Here is a 24,448-nt window from a genome sequence, read left to right as displayed (position 1 = left end):
CCAGCGCTTTCAAGGGGAGCAAGCTCAGCACTTACATCTGCAGGCGCCAACCGGGCTTGGAGGCGGTCGCCGGTGGGAACAAGCGAAGGGCAGCGCGGGGTGATGAGTGCCACTACTCAGTAGCCTGCCCGCTCAGCAAATGGTGGTCAGCACCAGCCCTCCTTGGGAGCCCACACTGGCTGTCCCGGGCGGGAGTCTTGTGCAGACGAGCTGTCCCCTGAGTGCCCTGGCGCTCGGTGCTCTGTAAAGTCGGGAATCCGGCCTGGATGCCTTTCCCGATGCTGCTTGCGGTCGAGATTAGGGTGTAGGCCTTGTGTCTGCTAGAGGGTTGAACTGCAGGTGCAGCTATATTGATATGAAGGTGCTTCTAACTGGTGTAACTTATCCAGCAGGTGAAGGGGAAAATTTAATATAGGATGCCTTCAGGTGGGTATAATTGTATCCAAGCTAGGGTTAGGCCCAGTGACTAGAGCATTGGACTGGGACTCAGCAGATCTGGCTCTGCCCCCAGCCTGCTGGATGGCCTTGGGCAAGTAACTTGCACGTGTTCTGTGCCTTAGTTTCCCCATGTGTAAAACGTGGCTCCTTTGGTAAAGGGCTTGGAGAGCTACTGAAGAAAAGCACTAGATATTAATTGACTGGCTCCATTTTAAGTTTATTTTTTTTACTTCTCTGGTTATGCCAGTACAAAATCTGTGCTGACTAGGCTTACCTCTGCTAAGCAGTTTGTACGCTCCCACCTCCCAGAAGCCACTGGAGCACTAATAAATATCCCAGGCCCACTCCCATGGGGTGCAAATGGAGGGCTGGCAGCGTTGTCTGGCCCAGCTTTGATCCTGCTCAAGAGGGAGAAGAGCAAGCATGGAGTTGTGGGGGGGCTAGTAATTTCTGAGAGCAAACGTAGTGCATGAGCATTCTGGGAGCGAGCAAAGAAGCAGGTAGCAATTGCCTCAGGAGCTAGCCTAGACTGGCAGGGACTAGCTGACCAAACAGGGGTCTCCCACCTCTGACATCTGTGACGATCGCTTTATTTTTGTGGTTCATTTTGCTGCCTCTTAACTCGCCAGCTGAAGTGTAGGGAATAAACTCCACATATCTGGCCTTTCCCTTGGCTCCCAAGCCACGTACTCTTACATAGCTGCAGGTGTCGCAGCTGACTTGAGCCGGTGCTGAGTGCTGGTCTGGAAACTGAGTCCTCTGTGGATCCTTCTGAGTGTTCTCCTGCGGGAGGAGGAAAACGTCTTTGGATGCTGCTGAAACCCATAGGGTTGGTTGCCAGATGGTTTCAACAAAAATACCGGACACACTTGACATGACATCGCAATCTACATTACATCTTATTTAGAAAATACCGGACATTTGTATTTTCTCACTTATATTGTCTCAATTTGTTTCCTGAACAGAAAGCTCAAATATTGGACTGTCTGGTTCAAAACCTGGCAACCCTACAAACCCGCAGCAGGGAAAGCGGGGACTGTGGGCAGGCAGCATGTGTAAACGTCTGGTCTCGTGATGGACAAATACTGAGAGTGGCTGAGTGTTGTGTATCAAACGTGGATGCCTCTGAAATATGGCAGCAAATGTGACCTCTGGCTCAGCAAATAGCCTGCAGTGACTCCGGTCTGGTGCGTCCTCGGAGAGGAGCATAAGGCCGTGCCCTACTAGGGATGGAAAAATGCTGTTTAATCACTTAGCCAGTTAAACGTTATAGTTAACGTCTTAAATGGGGCGGGCTGTTCCGGCCAGGCCAGGCCACCAGCTAACTAGTAAGCATCACCCAATAACAAGTTAACCACTGACATCCCAACTCCCTAGCCCAGGGGTGGGCAAAGGGGACTTTGTGGGTCGTATCTGGCCCGCCAAGCTGGTGGAGCCAACCCATGGCCGCTCTGCCAGTTCCCTGCCCCCAGGACAATCCAGACCTTAGGACAGGGGAGCGTGTGAGGTCTCCTCTCTCCTGCCAAGAGCGCATGGCGGCTAGAGAGAAACATTGGCTGTTTGAAAACAGCTGGCAATTCTCTTTAGGTGCCGAGGTGTTTGTGTGAGGGGGAGACTTCACACACTTCCCCACGCCCAGGCCAATCAAGGTCTGTTGTGGGGAGCATGAGAAGTCTCCTGACTCTGACCCTTCCGCCCACGGCCCTGCCCCTTCTGGGGCAGCCTGGGGTTATTTCAGAAATGTATGAAGTGGCTCCCTTTAAAAATTATTGCCCACCCCTGCCCTAGCCAGTAAATCCCCCATCCAGTCGCTTATGAGAGCTGTGCGTGGGCTGAGAAGTTCCAAGTGACTTGTGCCGTCTTGCTGCCATCCCAGTGTTTCTAGGCTAGCGTGGTGCCTATTCATAGGGCCGGGTGGCCAAAGCACGTAGCACCAAGCGGCTTCCATTTGGCACTGAGGGCCAAGCCTTCAGTCAAGGTCGGCAGCCAATGGGCTGATCACATCTGATCCTCTGGTCCTTATTAGGCAACTGGCAGCCCCGTCCCACAAGCCTGGAGTGGAAGTTGAGGGAACAGACTCCCCCAAGCAGCATGCTGTCCCTTGCAGGATCCGGGTCCGAAATAGCAGCGGTTGCTTCAGTTACTAACCCTTCACTGAAAGGACTCTCCTCTTGGCTAAGGCTGCCAGCCCCCCGCCTCTCCCGCAAGTGTGTATAATGATCATAGGGGACTGAGACAGCTAGAGGATAGCTGCAGCAGTCATGGAGAGGCGCTTCTCACCTGGCCCCAAGCCACTGTGGTGAGAGAGAGCTGGTAAGTCCTCCCTTCCCAGGGCAGCCTGCCTACCGAACCCCTCCTCCCCAGCCCCACCCCAGAGCAATGATTTAAATGAAGAAAAAGCAACAATTGTTTGAGATAAGGACCCGAGCAATGCTGGGTAAATCTTCTAACTATAAATTGTCAACTGGAATATAAATATTGTACTTACATTTCAGTGTCTAGTACACGAGCTGTACAAACAAGTCATTGTATGACATTTTAGTCTCCGCCACCAGACAATGTGGGAAGAGCAAAAACGCAGCACATGACCAGCTTGTCAGCGCGCCACACACTGGATGGGAGAACTCGTGACCGGCCGTGCCTGCTTGAGGCCTCGCTGCCTCTGTCAGGCTGTGTCTAAACTACATCCCTTTTCTCGAAAAAGGGATGTAAATTAGACACTTTGAAATTGCAAACGAAGCCGGGATTTAAATTTCCCTTGCTTCATTTGCATAATGGCGGCCATGGTTTTTTTCAAAATGGGGCTTTTCGATAGAAAAACGTCAATTTAGACAGGGATCTTTCGAAAATAAACCCTTTTTCGTAAGATCCTGTAAACGTCATTTTTTTTTTTTTTTTACAGTCCACTGTCCTGATGCCCATGAAGTATCACTGCTCTTTCTAGCTGTTGATTTGCAGAGTGGTTGATTAAGGTAGGGGGTTGACATGGAGATTAACTAAGGTATTTTCAAGCAGGGCTGCGCATTCTCCTAGGCATATGCCAAGGTCTACTAGAGGTACATCAACTCATCTAGATATTTGCCTTGTTTTACAATAGGCCACACGAAAAGCACTAGAAGTCAGTACAGACTAAAATGTCATACAATGACTTGTTTGTACAGCTCTGTGTACTAGACACAGAAATGTAAGTACAATATTTATATTCCAGTTGACTTAATTTAGAGTTAGAAGATTTTACCCAGCATTGTTCGGCTCCTTATCTCAAATAAATAATTTTTGTTTTTTCTTCATTTAAACCATTGCTCTGGGGTGGGGCTGGGGCGGAGGGGTTCGGTAGGCAGGCTGCACTGGGAAGAGAGGACTAACCAGCGTGCTCTCACCGCAGTGGCTTGGGGCCAGGTGAGAAGCGCCTCTCCATGGCTGCTGCGGCTGTCCTCTAGCCCCTATGATCATTATACAGTATAACTGCCCCTGCTTTCCATGCCATGTCCCTTGTGGCCCCCATGTGGTCATTATATGGTACAGCCCTCCCTTTCCATTTTTTTGAGCAACAATCCCATTCCAGGCACATCCCATTTTCCTGGCACAGCCAAACCTTGACCTTGCTTTTAAGTTGTGATAAGAGAGAGCTGCATACCGAAGTTGGTGGTCCTAGCTCTTTCTGTTTAGGAGGAGTTCTTGAATGAACAGACAGACAAACTCTCAAATATACATAAGAATGGCCGTACTGGGTCAGACCAAAGGTCCATCTAGCCCAGTATCCTGTCTGCCAACAGTGGCCAGCACCAGGTGCCCCAGAGGGGATGGACGGAAGACAATGATCAAGCGATTTGTCTCCTGCCGTCCTTCTCCAGCCTCTGCCAGAGGCCAGGGACACAATTTCTATCCCCTGGCTAATAGCCTTTTATGGACCTAACCTCCATGAAATTATCTACCTTCTCTTTAAACTCTATTATAGTCCTAGCCTTCACAGCCTCCTCTGGCAAGAAGTTCCACAGGTTGACTACACATATACAGTAGGTTATATGGTAAAAGTGAGAGAGTCAGACATTTTTCAGGGGCTGTGTGCTGTGACACTTGTGCATTTTTATGTCTGATTTTTGTAAGCAAGGAGTTTAAGTGAAATGAAACTTGGGGGTGTGCAAGACCGTCAGATTCCTGAAAGGGGGTACCATCATCTGGAAAGGTTGAGTGCCCCTATGTGATTATTCCCCTTTATTTGGTGCTGGTGAGGCCACATTTGGAGTATTGCATCCAATTCTGGCCTCCTCCCTATTACAGAAAGGATGTGGACACATTGGAGAAAGTCCAGCGAAGGGCAACCAAAATGATTAGGAGGTTGGAGCACTTGACTTATGAGGAGAGGCTGAGGGATTTGGTCTTATTTAGTCTGCAGCTGAGTGAAGGGGGATTTGATAGCAGCCTTTAAACACATAGGGGAGGGGGAGGGTTCCAAAGAGGATGGAGACAGGCCATTCTCAGTAGTGACAGACGGTAGAACAAGGAGCAATGGTTTCAAGTGGCAGTGGGGAAGGTCTAGGTTGGATATTGGGAAAAACTATTTCCCTAGGAGGGTGGTGAAGCACTGGAATGGGTTTCCTAGGGAGGTGGTGGAATCTCCATCCCTAGAGGTTTTTAAGTCCCGGCCTGTGACAAAGCCCTGGCTGGGTTGATTTAGTTGTGGCTGGTCCTGCTTTGGGCAGGAGGCTGGACTCTATGACCTCCCCAGCCCTAGGGTTCAAAGGTGCTGTGCCCATTGTGGCAGACCCCAGATGAGAAACAAAGTCCTACGGACTCCCAGCCCAATGCTGCAACATCCTACTGCAGTGCACCTCCCATTTGAGTTGCAATTTCATACCCAACGGAGTCAGTGAAGAATGAGCTGCTCTGCTTTCTCAGGGCAGTTTGACTTTGTTACACATCACTGACTTTGAATTTTTATTAGCTGCAATAGGTTACTGGTCACCTTTGCCTCGGGCCTGGGAACAGCACGGGGCAGTGTGGTACAATGACTTAACGATTTACACTCTGGCCCGGAATGACGACACTGCCAAGAGTAGAAGCAAAGTAATTTAGGTTCTTTTTCTGCCTGGAACGTAAATGATTCTCGCATTCTTTAAAAAACAGAAGTGAATTGAATCCCTATTGCTTTAATTACACACAATGAGAATTCCTGAATTTACATTAAAAGGTTATAAAAAAAATTATAAGGGAGCTAAACCCTCATGCTTCAGGGGAAAATTAAAAAAAAAATTGCCAAAAAAAACTGTCAGGAAATGAGGTGTGAATTTTTTTAATGTTGATAGTGTTCCAGGGTTAATCAAGCTACCAAAGACTGCAGTGGATTCTCCATCCCTGTCCATTTTGAAATCAAGGTGGGAGGGTTTTTCTGAAGGACTGGCTCTAGGAGTGATTTGGGGAAGACCCGTGTCTGTACTATCTAAGAGGTAAGAGTAGATCACCACGAAGGGCCCTTCCGGCCTTAGACTCTAGAGTCAACCACTAACTGGGTTGATAGGGTTTAGGAGGAAACTTCCCCAATAGTAAGGTTATAGCAGTGGTCACCAACCAGTAGATCAGGATCTACCGGTAGATCTTGGAGCTTCTGACAGGTGACCATGATTGGGTTGGCCAAGAGGCTATCAAGTACCGGCTCTTCAGCTGCCCCTCCCTGCACTACTCTGCTTCTTCTGCCCAGAGCCTCAGAGCTATCCCCTGGGAGCCTCTTGTTTGTTGTGTGGGGTTGGGGAGACAGTGGCAGGGGAGCATTGATGTCACTTCCCCCCCCCCCCGTCCCCTATCTTCACAGAGGGAGGAGGGCAAGGCCTCGGCGAAGGGGCGGGGGCAGGGGTATTTGGGTTTGAGGTAGATAGTGACTTCAATTCAAAAAGTGGTCTTGTGCTTGAAAAGGTTGGAGACCACTGGGTTAGGGTGCAGCTGGCCATTCTTGCCTCTTCTGAAGAGGAGTTCATGTATTGTAGTGCTGACCCTGGCACGCGTTCTGGGCAGAGATGCTTCTATGAATGTAGGAAATTGGGGACTGGCCAGGGATGTAATCAGTCTGCTAGAGAGGGCTGGGCTTAGATCAGTGATGGGCAACCAAGAAGAGCGTGTGGGCCATCTGAGTGGCTCTCCTTCATTGCAGTGGGCTGCAGCGGCCCACGGGGGTTCACCCCCTGTCTGCCCCTCTCCCCCACGTGCATCTCACACACTGGGACCTGCACTTCCTACTCCCACCCCCGCCCAGCACTTCCAGAGAGTCATCGCTCCTTCTCATCCTTCCCAGAGCTCGAACAGCTGATTTGTGGTGTTCCAGCTCTGGGAGGGAGAGGAAAGAGTAGGGAGTGTGGGGCTCCAATGTTCCAGCGCGAGTTGCATGGGGGAGAGGGGCAGACAAGAGGTCTCTGGGCTGCAGGTGGAGCTGCAGTGGGCCGCAGGTTGCCCACCACTGGCTTAGAATCTGCTAGTCCCGTGTTTCTCAACCAGTGGTACGAGTACCCTCAGGGGTACTCGAGAGACGTCTGGGGGGTACGTCCACACAACTGAAATTTGGGGAAAACTGAATTTTGGTTTTAAGTTTTACAGCGCGTTGTTATTGTACTTTTTACACCCAAAAATTTCATCACCAGCCCAGCTACAATTAAGTTGTTTAAACAAATGTGTTGCAATGGTAGGAAAAAAAGTGCGTCTGAAAACTGTAGGTAGTGCGAGTACTTACAATTTTTTGTTATTTTTTTAAAAAAGGGGTACTTTATAAAAAGGTTGAGAAACACTCTGCTAGTCAGTGCTCTTGGCCCCATACCTGCATAAGGTGGCAAGCTCTCATGGGAATGTTGCCAAAGGCAAGCAGACTTTGGCCCCGCGTTGTTCCTGTTTCAGACCATGTGCTTCTTGTTTGTTCTTTCCGAAGAAGCTGCAGATCTGCATCACGTAATGCTTGTTACACAAGAGTTCCTGAGAATCAAATATTAGCAAAGCCAATGTTTAAACATTTCCTTGGATTTTTTTTTTTCCTTTCCCTTTTCACTCCTTGTGATTCTCTCCGCTTTGAACCCATTGATTGCAGGCTGCCCACAGCCTGTCTTGGTCTCATGAACAAGCCCTACCTCTGGGAGACTTAGAGTGTGTCTAGACTACATGGCTCCGTTGACGGAGCCATGTAGAGGAGTTTATTAGACATTGCAAAATGAACGGCAATTTAAATAATCGTGCTTCATTTACATAAAAATGGCCGCCACGCTGTGCCGACGATCAGCTGATCCGGCACAGTGGGGCAGTGTAGATGCAGCACGGTCGACAAGGGAAGCTCCGGTATGCTTCGTGAAACAAGGTTTACCGGAGCGGTCAGCAAAGGCTTCCCTTGTTGACCGCGGTGTGTCCAGACTGCCCCGCTGTGCCGGATCAGCTGATCGTCAGCACAGCATGGGGGCCATGTTGATGTAAATGAAGCGTGATTATTTAAATCACCGCTTCATTTTGCTATGTCTAGTAAACACATCTACATGGCTCTGTCGACGGAGCCATGTAGTCTAGACACACCCTTAGTTATGCTGCTGTCCCAGTGTAGGGAGACGTAGGCTGATGGAAGGACTCTTCCATTGGCTTAGCTACCGCCTCTTGGGAAGGTGGATTACTTATGCCAATAGGAGAACCCATCCTGTCAGCACAGGAAGTGGCGCTGAGAGACCCAAACATTGAAAAATTAGGCATTTCTTGAGACTGGATTAATAAAATAAGAGAATACATTCTGATACTATATGCTTGGCTTTGGAGCCTTTCGGGCTCATGTTTTGAAGCTGTATTTCCTACCAAATGAGGATGAAAACTTTGTTTTTTCTTTAAAGCAGAGTTATAATTGTTCTGTAGCCTCTTGACTCCAGGAACTGCTAGGCCTTTAAGAAAAACTACATTGCACAGGGCTTGTGGATACAGTCTTGAGAGTCGGTAACAGTGGGTTTGTGGGAGCAAAAGTTTCAGCAGCATTTTTGCACATCTGAGCCGGTTATCCCATTTCGGATATACCTTATTAACCTTCTTTTATGGTTGCAAGTCTATGTTGGAAAAGAAGGGGTGGAGTAGAAACAAAACTTGACTTCTCTGCAGGAAATACCAAATCACTTCAAGCTTCCCTCAGAAAATTGAAAACTTTTTCCCCTTTTAGACTTTCCAGACTGTGAGGGTTTTTCTGATGAAAAGTCAAAGATCCTTTGAAATGTTTGGCAACAGTATTTTTGTTTAAATTTTTCCACAGTGGGGGGGGAATCCCGCTTTCCGAGAAGCTCTAATTATGGTACAACAAGCCTTCATTGCTCACGGGACAGTGAGTGTAACGTGCTGATGATGCACCATGCATCTGCCTACTCACTGCTTAGAAAGGCTTTGAGACCAGCTTGGGGAGCAGCTGTTTAGGCACTGAGAGAGTTAGTCAGTGCAGGCATTGCTGACCCAGGCATCCTTGAGAGAGAGCGCGAGTCATAGCTGAAATGAGCGAATTTTGAGTCAGAGCCTTGTCAAGAAGGTGGTGGCATGAAAGGAAATGTGCCAGAACAAATAAAGAGTGTCTTCTTCTCCCCCCTCTTTCTCCCTCTTTCTCTGCAGAGAATCCCAGAGGAGCTAACCCTTGATGCCTTACTGGATATGAACGAGTCAAAGGTGAAAGAAACCATGAAGCGATGTGGGGCCAGTGATGAGGAATGTTCCAGACTCAATGGGGCTCTCACCTGCTTAAGGAAGGTGACCGAATCAGGTAGAGATTTCCTTGCTGTTTGATGGGATTAGTGGCAATGTTCCCTCATTTTGTCCCCATTCATGTGCGGAATAAACTTTGTTTTGTGCACAGAGACCTGTGTGAATGTGCATCATTGGAATCTCTCCTGGGTGGCCTCCCTTATGCTCAGCTGACAGGGAACCCTGATTAGTGGCTAATTAGACATTCACACCACCCTCCGGCCCCCCTCCCCATCTTGTTTAATCTAAAAATCTTCTGGAGAATCTCTTGAGCTTATTCTGCTGGCAACATTTAAGGACCAAGTTTTTTGCTCTTGGATGCATGTGAGGTTCATATGATTAAAATGATCAGGAGCCACATACCCCTGGGAGGACAGGAAATGGCTCTTTGGGTGCATTCAGTTCTGGAAATGACTATAGAGCCACTTCTATCTCCGTAGACCTGCTCAGAAATCAGTCTAATGCCTGTGCTAACAGACTGTGCCTTCAGCTTAAAACTAGCACCCGCACACTGCTTTGGCACGTAGAACCTGGAGCATGTGAAGGTATCCTGATATTAGGGGCTTTGCCCACAGGGACTGGCTCCCACAGGCACTGGCTCCCCACCCTCGCCCTCTTCCTCCCTCTGATACAGAGACAGCAATGGGGGGAATTGTGTGTAGTTGTTTTGATTAACCGATAAGACCAGGCTTATTGGTTCGTCGTTTAAATGGCTATACACGAACATCCCTAGCAACTATTTAAAAAAATAGTGTCCCAGGGATTTTTTCATACTTGCAATCTCATGGCCCAAGCTGATCGCTATCTCACTCATTAAGAACATATTCATTAGCAGGGTTGCAATTGCAGATCTGTATTGATGATGATGCCAGAGCCAGAAAGAACCTAGCATGACTTTCAGAGGGTAGGGAGGCGGGGAGTGTGTGGAAACATGAAGTAAACACCTTTCTGCAAACAGATTGGATCCTTTGTCAAGTCATAGCTAGTGGACTGTTTTTTCAAAGCCCTTTCTTAGAAAAGTGCTGTTCTTCAATGCACTGGCACTTTGTAGCTTTATGGAAAGCTGGGAGTGTTACTTGCAGCCAACTGTCATAATCAGCATCAGATCTTTCTTTGTAACAGTTACTGCTGTTGCTGGAAGGTGTCATTTCCTGTTGGTAATCTGACAGTTCATACCTCTGGCAAATCTAAGGACCTGCAAATGGAAAAGTTAGAGCAGAACTTGACTTCACGTTTCCTTTTCTTTTCTTTGCTTTTCTTTTTTTCCCCTTCTAATCTTTCCATTTTAGGTTGTCAAGTATTTTCCATCCATACTGTGACAAAAGAGCCATTACCTCTAGCTCAGGCAGTTCAGTTTCCTTTAAGCAGTGGCTCCTGACCAAAGTTCTAATTATTATGTTATCATTTGGCACGAGAGGTTGTTACTGGAGCAGAGGACGAGGAGCCAGGACTCTTGGGTTTGGTTCCCAGTTCTGCCACTGCTTGGCTGGTGTGATGTAAGGCAAGATGCTTGGCCTTGATCCATCAAGTCATTTAAACACATGCTGAACTTTAAGTTCAGGAGTTGTCCTATTGACACCTTGCGTGCTTAAAGTCGAGCCTGTGCGTAAACGTTTGGATGGACGTGGGCCTTCTCCACCAAATGAGCCTGTGGCAAGTGAATAATACTTAGCACCTTACCAAATTCACAGCCACGTAGAGCCGTAGAACACGTCATGGACCATGACATCTGGCCTTGTGTGCTTTGTACCCTGTGCTATACAGATTTCACAGGGGAGACCAGCATTTCTCAAAATGGAGATCCTGACCCAAAGGGGAGTTGCTGGGGGGGGGGCATGGAATTGTACCCTTATTTCTTTGCTGCTTTCAGAGTTGGACAACTGGAGAGTGGTAGTAAGAATGTTGTCCGGGTGCCCAGCTCTGAAGGCAGCACCCTACCAGCAGCAGTGCAGAAATCAGGGTGGCCATACCATACCCGTGTCACCCTTCCGCACTGCTGCTTTCAGAGCTGGGTGGCCAGAGAATGGTGGCAGTTGACTAGCAGCACAGAAGGAAGGGTGGCAACACTACACCAGGTTGTCCTTATTTCTGCGCTGCTGCTGGTGGTAGCTCTGCCTTCAGAACTGGATTCCTGGCCAGTAGCCGCTGATCTCCAGCTGCCCAGCTCTGAAGGCAGTGCTACTGACGACAGCTGCGCAGAAGTGAGGGAAGCAGTGCCGCAACCCCTATAAAGTAATCTTGTGACCACCTCCTATGACTCCTTTTTGGGTCAGGGCCCTACAATGACCACACCCTGAAGTTTCAGATTTAAAAGCTGAAATCCTGAGATTTACCACTTAAAAAAATCCTATGACCGTGAAATTGACCAAAATGGATTGTGAATTTAATAGGGCTAGCCATGTGAAAGGTTAGCCGGTAAGCCAGGGTGATGCTTACTGGTTCTGGTTAACCGTGAACAGGCTGGAGCTGCTCCCCACCTGCCATGGGCAGAGGGCTGCTCCAGCCCTGCAGGGGGGCCATCCGCTCAGAGCAACCCCTATCCACAGTAGGCTTGGGCATATTGCAGGCAGTGGCTGCTCCGGCTGGGCTGGATTTCCCCCCCCCCCCCCCCATCTTTAATAAGTTAACCAGTTAAACAATACACTTAACCAATTCAGTGGAATGGTTACATCCCTCCTAGGGCTCTAATAATACTCACCTGCCTCCTAAGGGGATGATGGAATTTAGTGGAGATCTTCAGCGGAGAGGCATTAGAGAAGGAAGTATTGTCCCTTCTGAGAGCTCACGTTACGAAAGACTCGACAGGTTCAGTCCCCTCCAGCCTGCCCAGCAGATACTGGTGCTGATGAAATGAATGTTAATAGAATGTGTCAAAATGCTGGAATGTGAGGAGGAGCACTGCCCTTCTAACAGAGGCAGTTATGCCTTGATACTCTGGAGTGCCTGGTTTGTGATACGCTACAGACAGTGGCTAAGCACTACTGACGCATGGGGACAAGTGACAGGCAGAGACAACTTTTTTAAACATAATTTTTCTGGTTGGACACGACTCCCCCTTCCCCCTCCCCAAGCCGTGGATGTGGGTTGGGGGGCTGTAATCTTTGATACAATCACCATTCAGACACATTTCTGCCTCTCTGATGTTAGGCCAGCTTTACAATGGCATCGAGTCATGTATAAATGTAGATAAATGCCTAGTGGGATTTACAGAAGTGACTAAGGGTGCATCTAGACTGCAGGGCTTAGCTCAATTTGCGCGGCTTATTTCGAGTTATCTCAATTGCATAGCTTATACCGAAACTGGGAGTGTCTACACAGCACTTATTTCAAAATAAAACACTCTTCCTCCGACTTCCCTTGCTCCTCGTAAAATGAGGGTTATCGGAGTTGGAGTAAAGTGCTCCAGCTTGACAGTATGTCAACATTATTTCAAAGGAAGTGCCTGCTGTGTAGAGGCGGACTAAGTTATTTCGAGATAACGCTACTTCGAAATAACGTCGCTGTGCACACGTACCCTATGTGAATTAGGTGCCTAACCGCCAAAGACTTTCAATGTGAGTTAGGCACGTAACTGACTTAACTCCTTTCAACACTTTATGGCAGGTAGGTGCCTGTCTCAGTGGCACACTTCTTTAAATCCCACCAGGCAACTCTCTGCATCTCAGGTACCTAAAGAACTTGTAAATCTAGCCCCCAGCTGGTCATGCACCTTCTAGGAGGCAGGAGATTTATTTAGGTTTCGTAGCTCCTGGCTACCATTAGGAAAAGGGAACAGTTTTTGTTGCCGTCATTGGCAAGGAGTTTGAGCTGGCTGTTTAGAAGACTCTGAGGTATTGAACTAGTGGTCTGCCCAAGGAGAACCTCCTATTGTCCGTAAGTCTCGTTGTGCTGATTTTCTGTCCATTGCTAACACTGAGACTGTTGCCGAACAGGTGGGGAGTTAAAAGAAGACCTGTTGTGGAATAATTCCGACGTGCGCCGAGAGAGAACCTCTGCTCACCCTGCAGAACCCCCCTGCCCGCCAGGGCCTGTGTGGACTTCTAGTCTCCTGCATCTGTCGAAGGGCAACAGCCAGCAGGCCCGCTCTGTGTCGGTGTCCGCTATCGCTTCTTCGGAGTCTCTCGCCTCGAGCCATGGACCTTCTAACTATGCAGATAACTTCTTGGAACCGTTAGCGTACCCGAGCCACAGTGGCCACGTGGTATTTAGGACTCCTCACAGCATCACCATCACGCCGCCAACGACACCTCAGTTAAAAACGCGGCACAAATTGAAACCCCCACGGACTCCCCCTCCGCCTAGCCGGAAGGTTTTTCAGCTGCTACCAAACTTTCCAACCCTCACAAGAAGCAAGTCCCACGAATCACAGCTGGGCAACAGAATAGATGAAGTCCCTCCTCTAAAGTAAGCCTGGGATTTTCCAACTTCTTCTTAGTGGAGTGGGAATTGGGGGTGGGGAGGGTTCTTTTACACTCTGGGCTCTTTTTTGGGAGAGGTGTGGGGGGAGGGAGGGCTGCATGCATCGTTCCAGTTCCCATTTCTCAGATTACAAAATAACCAGGAAGTTTTGGAGACCACCTAGACCTGTTGTAAAGTAGAACGTAGCCGTCTGTTTTGATGAAGGCTCGCTGCTGAAACGTATGCTTGGTAGAAACACTCTGCCACTGTTACATGAGGCTAACAGTCTAGTAGGCCCAGTCCATGACACCTTTGTACCACTGTCACTATGGGCAGTGGGTGAAGGCCCAGGTGGGGAAGGCAAGCCCCAGCCCTTCCCTTTTTACCCATGCCACACCCCTTCTCCTGAGACTATGCCCCTTCGCCCCCCAGTCAAGCCTTGCTCAACGCAGCTGTGGATGGGGGCTGCCGTGCCACGTGGCCCCAGCCCCTCCCAGCCAGCTGGGCAGCGTAGGAAATTCTGGGAAGGCAATGCCTTCCCTTGCTTACATTACCTGCCACCCATGGCTGTCCCATCCACGCTCTCAAATCAAACTGGGTTGGATCACTATGGACTCAGATTTGACAGAGGGTGGTGACTGGTTGTGGTGCTACTCTTCCCTTGGAATCCATGTTGGTGAACTCCCTTTCCCAACATTCATGGGCGTTTGCACTTATGACATTTTTCAGATCACACCTACTCTAGATTTAGATTTAGATTTAGATAGCTTGCTGTTACTAGGGATACCAGTGGTCTTTTTTTGTGCAAGAGCCCCCTGCCCGATTCCATGTATAGCAACTTGATACACAGTGTAGTTGGCTATTGTGTCTTTCGCTCCTTGTTCTAAGCTGGGTTAAGTATTGCTGAGGCTTTTAAACAGCTGCATCTCTGTGACGGAAGAAATGAGATCTGGATGTAGTTCTGTGTATCCATTTAGGGCTTGCGAGATGCTTTGTAGGTATTTTGGGATGAAAGATGTTCTGTTAATGCAGCATTTGCTTATTTTTGGAAATGAGCATGAGCCAAGCACCCTGGTAAGTCAGAGTAGTCCTGGCTTTTGGGGAAGCTCAGATCAGGAGCCAAAGTTTGCAACTAGCATTAAACCAATGCCACTTAGCTGGCCCTTCTGCCCCTTTGAAGGAGTTGTCCAGCTAGGACCTGGCTTTACTGAAGGCTTGTACAAAGGAGTTGTTTGTTTATGAGCTGCTTTAGTGGTGAGTAAGGCAGTTGCACACCCTTTTATATGAAAGGGAGGGAAGGAAAGTTACCATAGTTAGTTATGGTTACCGATGACTATGGAAGAGTTAAGAACAAAACCACATGTGACAAATACAAATTCTGCTTCGCTTTCAAACCGAAGTGCGAATGAAGTGTGTGCTGGATTAGAGAGGTTCATCCTCTCTACAAACTGATTTCCGCAATGAGGGAGAGGTATTCCCTTGAGTCGAAAAGAGGTGTAGCTGGCTATAGATCTTTTGCTTTAAATCTAGTGGTGAAATCCTGGTCTTACTGAAGTCCGTGATAAAACTGCTGACTTCCGGAGGGCCCAAAGTCTGTTTGGGTGGCCAAGGTAGCACTTCATTGTTGTTGAGATTTTAATGGATCAAAATGGCCCTGCTCATCCTCCACATGAATTTGTATAGCTCCATGTGCTCTCTTTGTTTGGCGTGGAATGTATAAATGATAGAATTTACACCTCAGCAGCAGGGAGGGGGAGGGCTTTCAACAGAGCCTAAGGGATTTAGACTCCCACATGATTTGAATACCTAACTCCCTGAAATTCCTTTGACAATCCCGGTCATTGACTATCCTCCACTTTCACATAGTGTGTGCGTGCGCACGGGGATCTCTGTCCAGTGAATTATATCATTCATGTACACAATAAGGTGTACAAAATATTGCATATGCAAGTGCAAAGATGCCTTTGGGGGGAAAAACAGAGGCCATGTTTTGAAAATAGAGCCTTAAAGGTTGTAATGAGGGCTCTGCACTTAAGAGAGAAGTTTAGCTCATCTGTCACATGATCATTTGTGTTGAAAATTGTTTTTTTTTTTTTTTTCTTTTTGTCTTCTAGGCTTGGTAAGAAACAGATTTTTTGGGGGGCAGTCTTCGCATCGTTGCCTGCGGGGAAAAGAATGTCTTATCATTGTGGCACCAGTATGGTCCTGTTTTTATGCTAACTTTTTGGAAGTCCTCCATATCGAGCAGTTGTTAACGTTGGCAGACATTTCCTAGCATGAGCGCTGCAAGATCAGTCCTCATTTGTTAACACGAATAGAGCAACAAAAAGAAACCTTGATACTGTAGGGATTGGACCTGCATTGAAGGTGGTTTTGTTTAAAATTTCTCCCGTCTTTCCACACTCTTGGTATCAACATATGTTGGTATTTAAAAGCTCTAAGTACACAACCGACCATTCAGCATCAGTACATACCATTACCAGATCCTTCTATGTAGCACAAAGTTTCTTAAATTTCACATAGCCTTGGCTTTAGGGATCATGCAATGCCTGTATCTGCAACATGGGGCTTTGTGAGTAAAATGTAATGATTGCTTAAGGCTTAGCTGTGCAAGGTGCAGAGTATGCCTGCTCTAACCCAGCAAAACACGGGCTCATGCTTAGCTTTATGCACACAGTCAGTCCCACTGGAGTCAACAGGGCTAGTCAGATGCTTAAAATGAAACATAGGCTGATGTTTTTCAGCATTGGGAGCAGTGAACTCAGCAGCTGTCACAATCAAACTCCTAGCACTTGAACTGTGGTATGCTATGGTGTGACAGCAGTGGTCGGACAATACACGTCTGCCATGCACCACTGCCTTCATCATAAAGCTAAAACAGAAAACCCCTTGTCCTTTAAAATGTGTTAGCTTTACTGTAAAAAATAAAACTAAGACTTTCATGTGCACTATATGGGTGGGTAGGTATTTATAAAGCATAACTGCTTTAAAAGAGAACCCTAGAAGTTACTTTCCCAAAAATAAATGGTTGCTAGTTCATAGCGGCTTCAGCTCGTGCCCAGATTGCTTTTCTTGGCGCAGCCTGGCCCTAGGTCTTCAGATGCTACAGGCAGGTGACATTGGTCAGTGGCCCCTTCCTAAGGGACATAGCTGCAAAAGGTAGGTGTTTGCAGAACCGGGGAGGACAGAGGGAAGGAATTTTCATTCACCGTCCCGTAGGTGTTTCCCAGGAAATCCATTTCACATGCGTTGTCCCAAAAGTCCATTCATATCCGCTGCACTGTTCGGTATAGATCTTTCATCGACCAGGCCCACAATTATTTAATCTGGTGATGCCAAAGATACCGACGCTGAATTTAAGGAGGCGTTTCAGGGATCTGGCAGGAACTAATTGCCATATCAATCACACAAGCTGCTTTTTCTAAAATCATGGCTATCCATCAAGCACGGTCTGTAAAATTGGACAACATAGGTACTGTAGGGTCCATCTAAGCAGCCCGCAGCAGCAAGCCTCCCAGCCCAGATCAGTAGACCACAGCTAGTGGGGCTAATGCTCTACAACTAGCTGTGCACACAGGGCTCTGGCACTGTGGCTAGGGCTGCAGTTTGGGCTGTTTTTTAAGCACTAGTGCATGTTCCGCAGCCCCAGTCTCTGGACCCAGGCTGGGAGACTTGCTGCCAGCTGGGTAGAGAGAGGGTGGAACATTTCTGTGATGTATCAATAAAGGATCTGCTGCCATCTAGGGACAGAATGGGAAATGGGTGTTCAGAAGTATTGGCACGATGCATCGGGAGCTGTGCGTTCGGTGTGAGTTCCATCTGTGGGGTACTGAAATATCAGCATCCTGGAAAAGCTGGCAGAATAGAAATAAAACTCTAGTGGAAGCAGCATTGCCTACTAGGTAGAGCACTGGACTGGGACTTGTGAAACAAAGCCTGGTTTCCCTGGCTCTGCCACTGGCCAGCTGAATGACCTTGGGCAAGGCACTTCGCCTCTCTGTGGTCAGTGCCCTAACTGCAAGATGGGGATAATGATTCTGATCTCCTCTGTAAAGTCCTTAGTGATGGATTGGTGCAAAGCCTACCTAAGAGCTGGGCGGTAATAGTCATAGCCAAGCATTATTTGGTGGTCCCCTTCCAGATCAAGGCTGCCCTCCTAAGCAGGCATTTGAAGCTGGTTTAAAATTGGGACTCCCCTGCCCTGCCCCCGAAACCCTGTTTTTGTTCCTTTTGTTTTCTTAATAACATTTTCTTGCTACTATAGGGCTAGACTTGTGTAACCTTTATTGCTGCTGGAGACATAATAAGACTACTTGTGTGAGTGAGTCGGTGCTCCTCAGAGCAAGTAAGCATTGCCCAGACCTACCCCATAGTACTCAACGAGACAGGATGTATTTCAGCCTTGTGTTTGATTTGCCTTAAAATGCTAGCAAGCTGATGGGAAATGCGAACCATCCACCAAGCCGTGCAAATAGTTATTAGCATGTCTGATGGGGCCTCCTTTAAGGGGTGCTGCATTTGTAAGATGGGTGGACTTTCCCCATCTCTAGTCGTGATCTTGTAATAATAATTTGTTTTCCCCTACTAATAAGTTCTATAAATCTGCACACTCCTACTAAATGTAGAGCAGGGAACCATTTACAGCTTATATTGGTTCCACACACGATGAAAAGAGCAGCTTCTGGGCAATGTTCCTGCTCATCTTTTTCAATCCACACACGGATGTGTTTTTTTTATCCGTGTGCAGAATAAATGTATGTGCACTGAAGCGTGTGTGAATGTGCACTACCAACAGAAACAAAACCTCACTTTGGGTGCTCTGCTGATCAGCTGGGTGGCATTGGAATCTCCTGAGTGGCTTCATGGTTACCCAGCTGACAGGGAACATTGATCCTGGGGCATGTGAGCTATTGCCATGATTTGAAACACTAAGGCCTGAGGGCAAGTGACTTAGTTTCTCAGTTCCCATTGAACTCAATAGCTGCTGGGGGCCTGACGAGGGGGGGGGAGGAGGTGCATTACTGATTTCTTGTGCAAACACAGGTGTAGTTGGGCTCTCTTGGTGGCATTTGCTGCTCATTGTTCCCTTAGAAATGAGATTTTCATGTGCAAATTTCCCTTTAGATTTCTGAAATGCTCACAAGTTAAGGGCGGTTTGGTTTTTTTTGTGGCTAACATGTAATTTGTTCTCCCCACATCAGATCTCCCCCAGGCATCCCCTCAGGCAGGACGAAGAGACATCGGCTTATCAGTAACACACAGGTAAACACCACCACCCAAGGCAGCAGGAGCCACGAAGGAAATGAAATGGCTGTTGCTTTAATGGGCGCCATCACCTTTTAGAGCAGTTTATAGCTGGGGCTAATCTGAAGCTAGGTCTACGCTGTGTGTTTTATGTGGAAGAGGAAATGCAAATGGAGCACTCGTTTGCATATCTTGAGCTCTCATTTGCATATCTTCTTCCCGTCCTTTTTGCGGAAGAGGTTTTTGTGATAACAAGCCCTGTATAGACGGGGTCATTTGGTGGGGGGGAAAAATCCTTTTGCACAAGAGTGCCTTATTCCTCAAAAAATGAGGTTTACAGGCTCTTGCTCAAAAGAGGTTTTTTTCTGACAAATGGCCCCCTCTACATGGGGCTTTTTGACGCAAAAACCTCTTCTGCAAAAAGGACCGGAAGAAGATATTCAAATGAGAGCACAAGATATGCAAACAAGTGCTGTAAACTGTCTGTCGTTAACCAGCAGTGTTTTGGTGACTGATTTTCTGTTGAACTAGCCCCAATATGACACTTTCCCTTCTTCTGTTCAGATTCTCTACAAAATCTTGGTTATCACAGATGTGCCATGTGTGTCAAAAAAGCATGATGTTCGGTGTGAAGTGTAAGTACTGCAGGTGAGCACAGACCGCTGGTCCTTACTGAAGGATGCTTCGTTATCGATGTATTATTTGTTATCTCTGAGATGTATTGGCTTTGTTTATTAGTTTGATAGAACTTTGGGCCCTGATTCTGCCCTGGGGTCCTTTAATGTAGATAATCGTGGAGGGAGGGAAACCATGATCCACTGATTAGGGTGGTATCTTGAGACATGGGATACCCTCGTTCCATTCCTTGCTCTGCCACAGGCTCCCTAAGTTACCTCGGTCAAGTCACTTATCTGTGCTTCATTTTTCTCAACTGGAAAGGGAGGTGAATAGCACCGCCTTACTCTCACAAAACTCATGTGAGATAAATGCATCGAAAACAATGTCGTGTTCAGATATTACAGTAAAGGGGCTATAGAAGTGCCTCGTAAAGGAGGGCTACATCTGGGTGCAGACCTCGGCCTGCTGTCCCATCACAGTGCAGCACTGGGTCCCTACCAGTTTTTGAGGCACTTCCTTTGAAATCAGCACACAATCTACCAGCAGCCTAGACTCTGGATTGTCTGTAGTGAGTGAATTGCCATCTAATGTCTGTCTTTCTCTCTTTCATAGATTGAAGTGTCATAATAAATGTACTAAAGAGGCCCCTGCCTGCAGAATATCTTTCCTTCCCAGTAAGTTTGCTGTGAACCTCAGCATTTTATCTTTCTTCACTGATGTTATCGTCTTGAGACTCAGCCTGACAAAACCCTTCTCTTTTTTTTTTTTCCCCTCTCTTCTCTCCCTCCCCTTTTCAGTAGCAAAAATACGAAGGACGGAGTCTGTCCCTTCAGATATTAATAACCCCGTGGATAGACCTACAGAGCCGCAGTTTGGAACCCTTCCAAAAGCACTAACTAAAAAGGTAGCTGGCGAGCAAAGCTTGTGATGGGTCTTTTGAGCAATTGAATTGTGAGCTGGTCTGGGAAGATGGAGCCCCTTGGCTAGTAGTGTGACCACAGCATTGTTTTTCGCACATCTCTGTGTGAAAAGTCTCAGTTTCCCCATGTGATGTGTGAAATGTGGCTTTTGAGCAGCTTCCTTCCGCTCCTCTGCTGCTTCAGGGGGACCGAACCGAGAACCAGAACAGTCGAGGGGAGAAGAGCGCAGATCAAGAAGGGAAAATTGGGTTTTAGATTAAACAAAAATAGTAAAAAGCATCTGCTCTTGGCAGAAAAACGTTGATATTTTTCTGGAAATAATGAATGACCAGAATCCAAGAAGTTATCAATTTCCAACCAAAAACTGAAATGTTTGGTTCCAAATGGCATCTTGTGTGAATTGTAGTTTGGATGTCTGCTCTCTGGTCCAGGCTCTCTGTCCAGACTCCCTCTTTGATGGGCCATGACCAGGAGCACCAAGGGCTCATCCCTCCACTCACCCAGAGGGGTGAAGGTGACCCATCCTGAGAGCAGTTGTCTGGCCAGAGAGCCCAGCTCATAGTGGAGAATGGGAACCTAAAGGACCCAGATTTTGACTCCCATGAGGTGCCATTTTGTTCTGAAATACGTAAGTTGTTGATATTTTTCTGAAAAGTCAGTTTTCCAAGGAATAAAAGCCTCTTCTCCATCCAGTTCTCTAATGGAAAAGCTGTATTGGGACAGGCTGTCCATCTCTTCCAGTGCAGCGTTGTTGCCTGTATAGGCGACCCCTGCACTTACGACCGAATTGGTTCCTGGAGAACCGTCGTAAGTTGAACCTTTATTTCCCATAGGCACAATGATATAAATGGGGGTTCTGTTCCTGGTCCTCTTTGCCTCCTGGGAGTTATAGTCCCCAGCTGTGCTGGGTGGAAGCGACACCGTGCAAACTGCTCCTATAGTCGGCCTGGGGCAGGTGGGTTTGAGAGGCTGGGCCGGAGCAGGGCGGTCGTAAATGCAGGGGGGTCGTAAGTCGGGCAGTCCTAAGTCGGGGGTCGCCTGTAGTGGATTTCAGAGGGGTTCCTAGTGGGGCGGGGGGGGGTTGCGACCAATGGAAGATAGGGAGTAAGTAGGTGCTAGTTCACAACCCTGCCCTTTCTGTGGTGCTAAATGGGGGCAGGGTCCCAGGTAAATGAGAGGATGGGGTCATGTGGAAATGGTCATCTGGTTCGGTCCTTTCTGGTTGGAAGGCCCACATGGGTGCTTCCCCCTCTGGGCAGGAAAATGATAAACACATTGGTGAATGTTACCTTGTGTTTAGCCAGTGGGGTGACAGCTGCATTTCTCATTCACACCTGGAAAGGAGAGGGCCGGGGTTACAAACAGAACTGTGCAGCACGCTTGAGAGGCTGACCTTGTCGGTGTGCACCACCGAAACGTGTGGCTAGAGGAGAGGATGTAGAACTGGGAGGGTTTGCGAGGCATAAAATAGGAGGGCAACGGGAGGCGCATTACATGGATTGCATGCTGAGTGCACTCAACATTGACCGGTGAGAGCCGTGTGCTCCCTCTGCATCCCGTCAGTCCGCACAGCCTGCAAATTCTAGATACGCGAGCACCGGGAGCAAAACGACGCTAGCCCAGGAGGCCATCTTGTTTACGACAATCTTGTGGCCCACTGAGGTGAAGGAGTCTCTCAAGTTTGCCGCCTCCTGTGGCCTGCTCACTAGCCTAGGTTCCCATCGCTGGCATAAAAGAACAGTGGTTCTAATCTGTGTGTATGTGGGCACATGTATTGCTTTTTTTGTCTCTCAACCAGAAGCAAAATTCTTGGGGGGCTCTAATGATGTTGAGCATCCATAGAACCCAGTGATTCTAATGGAATGTGCACATGCCCAGTAGTAGCTTTTAAAAATCTCTCACCCCAAACCACCACAGTTTGCTTCGTAGCAGCAGGATCTTGCTGTGTCTAGGTGACCAATTTTCAGCTAGATTAGCCTACAGGTAACGAATTCCTCCCATCCACCTGAAGAGTTCAGTGGCTTACAAACAAAACTCCGCCACGCTTCTTGTTTTTTCACTCTTAATTGTGTCTGTGATTCCTCAGAACACAGCCCGGTCTCTGATCCTGCTTTGACGGAAATCCTTGGGAGTTCTGCTGCTGAGATTTCAGAGCTGCCTAGGGGCTTTGAGTGCCTCATTCCTATTAACGCTGAGTGGCTGCTCTGCTTCGGGGAAAGTTGGGGACTCATCAGTAAGCATCTTCCTTTCCTCAACAAAATCACCTAGTGGCTTTTGTTGCTTTGCAGGAGCACCCCCCAGCAATAAGCCACTTAGACTCCAGCAGCAATCCGTCTTCGACCACCTCCTCCACGCCGTCTTCTCCAGCACCTTTCCAGTCTTCCAATCCTCCCAGCGCGACGCCGCCCCCAAATCCCTCGCCCATGGGCCAGCGGGACTGCCGGTTTAACTTCCCAGGTAACTGGTTTCAGGAGAACTGTGGAATGTCAGGGCAATGGGGAAGAGAGGGTCTAAGGGAGGGGCCTGTGTACCATTGTAACGCAGCAACTGTGCACAGCCCTCCCAGTGCAGAACAGCAACACTTCTTACTGCGTGAGTCTCTTGGCGAGGTTACTCACCCCCATGAAGTTGGCTGCTACTGCGGGCTTGTTCCCATTTTGGGGTCAACTCATGCTCCTAGGAATCCACCAGAACCTGGCCTGTTTCCACAGTGTTTCCAAGTCCAGGCAGAGTGGATTTCTGTCCTGATGGGTCTCTGTATTGGAATGGGGCGGTGGGGGGGGGGGCTAACATACTCATCAGCTAATTGCGACTAGGTCGAGAAGCCACTGCACAGTAAAATAGCTTGCGGGCCAGTGATTTAGGGCAGCAGCTTTCAAACTTTCTCTCATGACCCAGTGGAAGAAAATCATTGATGCTACGACGCAACATAATTGGACTAGAGTGTGGGCCCCGGGGTGGTGCTGTGGATAAGAACTTTGGGGTGTGGGAGGGGCTCTGGCTTTGTGTGAGGATCAGTGCTAGGGTGGGAGGGGCTAATCTTGAGCAGCTCCCAGTCGTGGTGCAGCAGGGGGGCTAAGGCAGCTTCCTGCCTCTCTTGGCACTGCAGACCATGCTGCCCCCAGAAGCAGCCAGCAGCTGGAGCCCTGTACCCCCCCCCCCCCAGCTGAGGAGCTGGGCCTGCTGGTGGCCACTTCTGGGGCACAGCACAGTCTGCAGTGCCAGGACAGACAGGGAGCTGCATTAGCACCCTCCCAGTCACCTGATCCCCCTGCAGCAACAAGACCCAGACCCAGACATTCCACCACCCCGTCCTGGGTTGCCACCCATCGTTTGAAAACCACTGCGTTAGCAGGAGGACAGGAAATAAAGGGCCATGTGCGAGACCCTCACAGCTTTGCTTTTTGGGCTGTGCATTTGGTTTCTACATGCGAGTCAGGTATGGGCAACATTGCCCATGGGCATCTGCAGCCCATGGATCTGGAGCAAGGCTCGGACGCCTCCATACGCGGGCATGAGACGGAGTTCTGCTTGAGGAGCAGGGTCTATTGTGTCCTCCTGTGCACAGGAGGCTCTGTCCTCATAGCCTGGATTAGCTTGCAAGGTCAAGGAGGCCCGGGGCTGTTGCCCAACCCTTCTGCTGTACCTCAGGAGCCGTGCCGCCACTGGCCAGCTCCCCCTCTTATAACTGGTCGTTAGTTGCAAAGGAGGGGTCCATGGGAACTGTTCACACCCGCTCTGGTTTCTAACCAGAAGCTTGCTCTGCTTCTGTAGACTACTAATAGCAAGCAGCTTCTCCCTGGGTGCACTCCAATGTTCCCTCTAATTTTTTTTCCCAATCCACGTGCGGAATAAATTGCTCTGTGCACTGAGGCATATGCAGATGTGCCTCACCAGTAGAAACACATGGTGCCAGCTGTGGGTGACGGTGGATGCTCTGCTAATCAGCTGGGCAGCATTTGAAAATCTCCCGGGTGGCACCAGGAACACAAGTGCACTTCCTTCTCTCCAAGAACTTGCATGAATAAACTATCCATGGCCTGCTGGTGAGAGGATTTCATGGGATCCTGGGAGAGGGGTGCAGAACTGTTACTCCACCTCCA

At 48.4% G+C, this 24,448-nt stretch overlaps 1 protein-coding gene across 1 annotated transcript in view; it reads left to right on the top strand.

The window, feature by feature from the left end:
- KSR1 (kinase suppressor of ras 1) overlaps positions 1–24,448 on the top strand; it is a 154,077-nt gene that overhangs the window by 94,275 nt on the left and 35,354 nt on the right. The window contains exons 3-11 of the mRNA XM_089772046.1: positions 9,037–9,184; positions 13,098–13,569; positions 15,678–15,682; positions 17,813–17,908; positions 18,765–18,825; positions 19,372–19,455; positions 20,038–20,099; positions 20,223–20,329; positions 22,634–22,802. Of these exons, the coding sequence (XP_089628172.1) occupies positions 9,037–9,184; positions 13,098–13,569; positions 15,678–15,682; positions 17,813–17,908; positions 18,765–18,825; positions 19,372–19,455; positions 20,038–20,099; positions 20,223–20,329; positions 22,634–22,802 (1,204 nt within the window). The remainder of the gene's footprint in view (positions 1–9,036; positions 9,185–13,097; positions 13,570–15,677; positions 15,683–17,812; positions 17,909–18,764; positions 18,826–19,371; positions 19,456–20,037; positions 20,100–20,222; positions 20,330–22,633; positions 22,803–24,448) is intronic.

This window comes from Pelodiscus sinensis, chromosome 21, assembly GCF_052426305.1.
Source record: "Pelodiscus sinensis isolate ZL-2025 chromosome 21, ASM5242630v1, whole genome shotgun sequence".
In the NCBI taxonomy this organism is placed as follows: domain Eukaryota; kingdom Metazoa; phylum Chordata; order Testudines; family Trionychidae; genus Pelodiscus; species Pelodiscus sinensis.
This window is presented reverse-complemented; position numbering and strand designations above follow the sequence as displayed.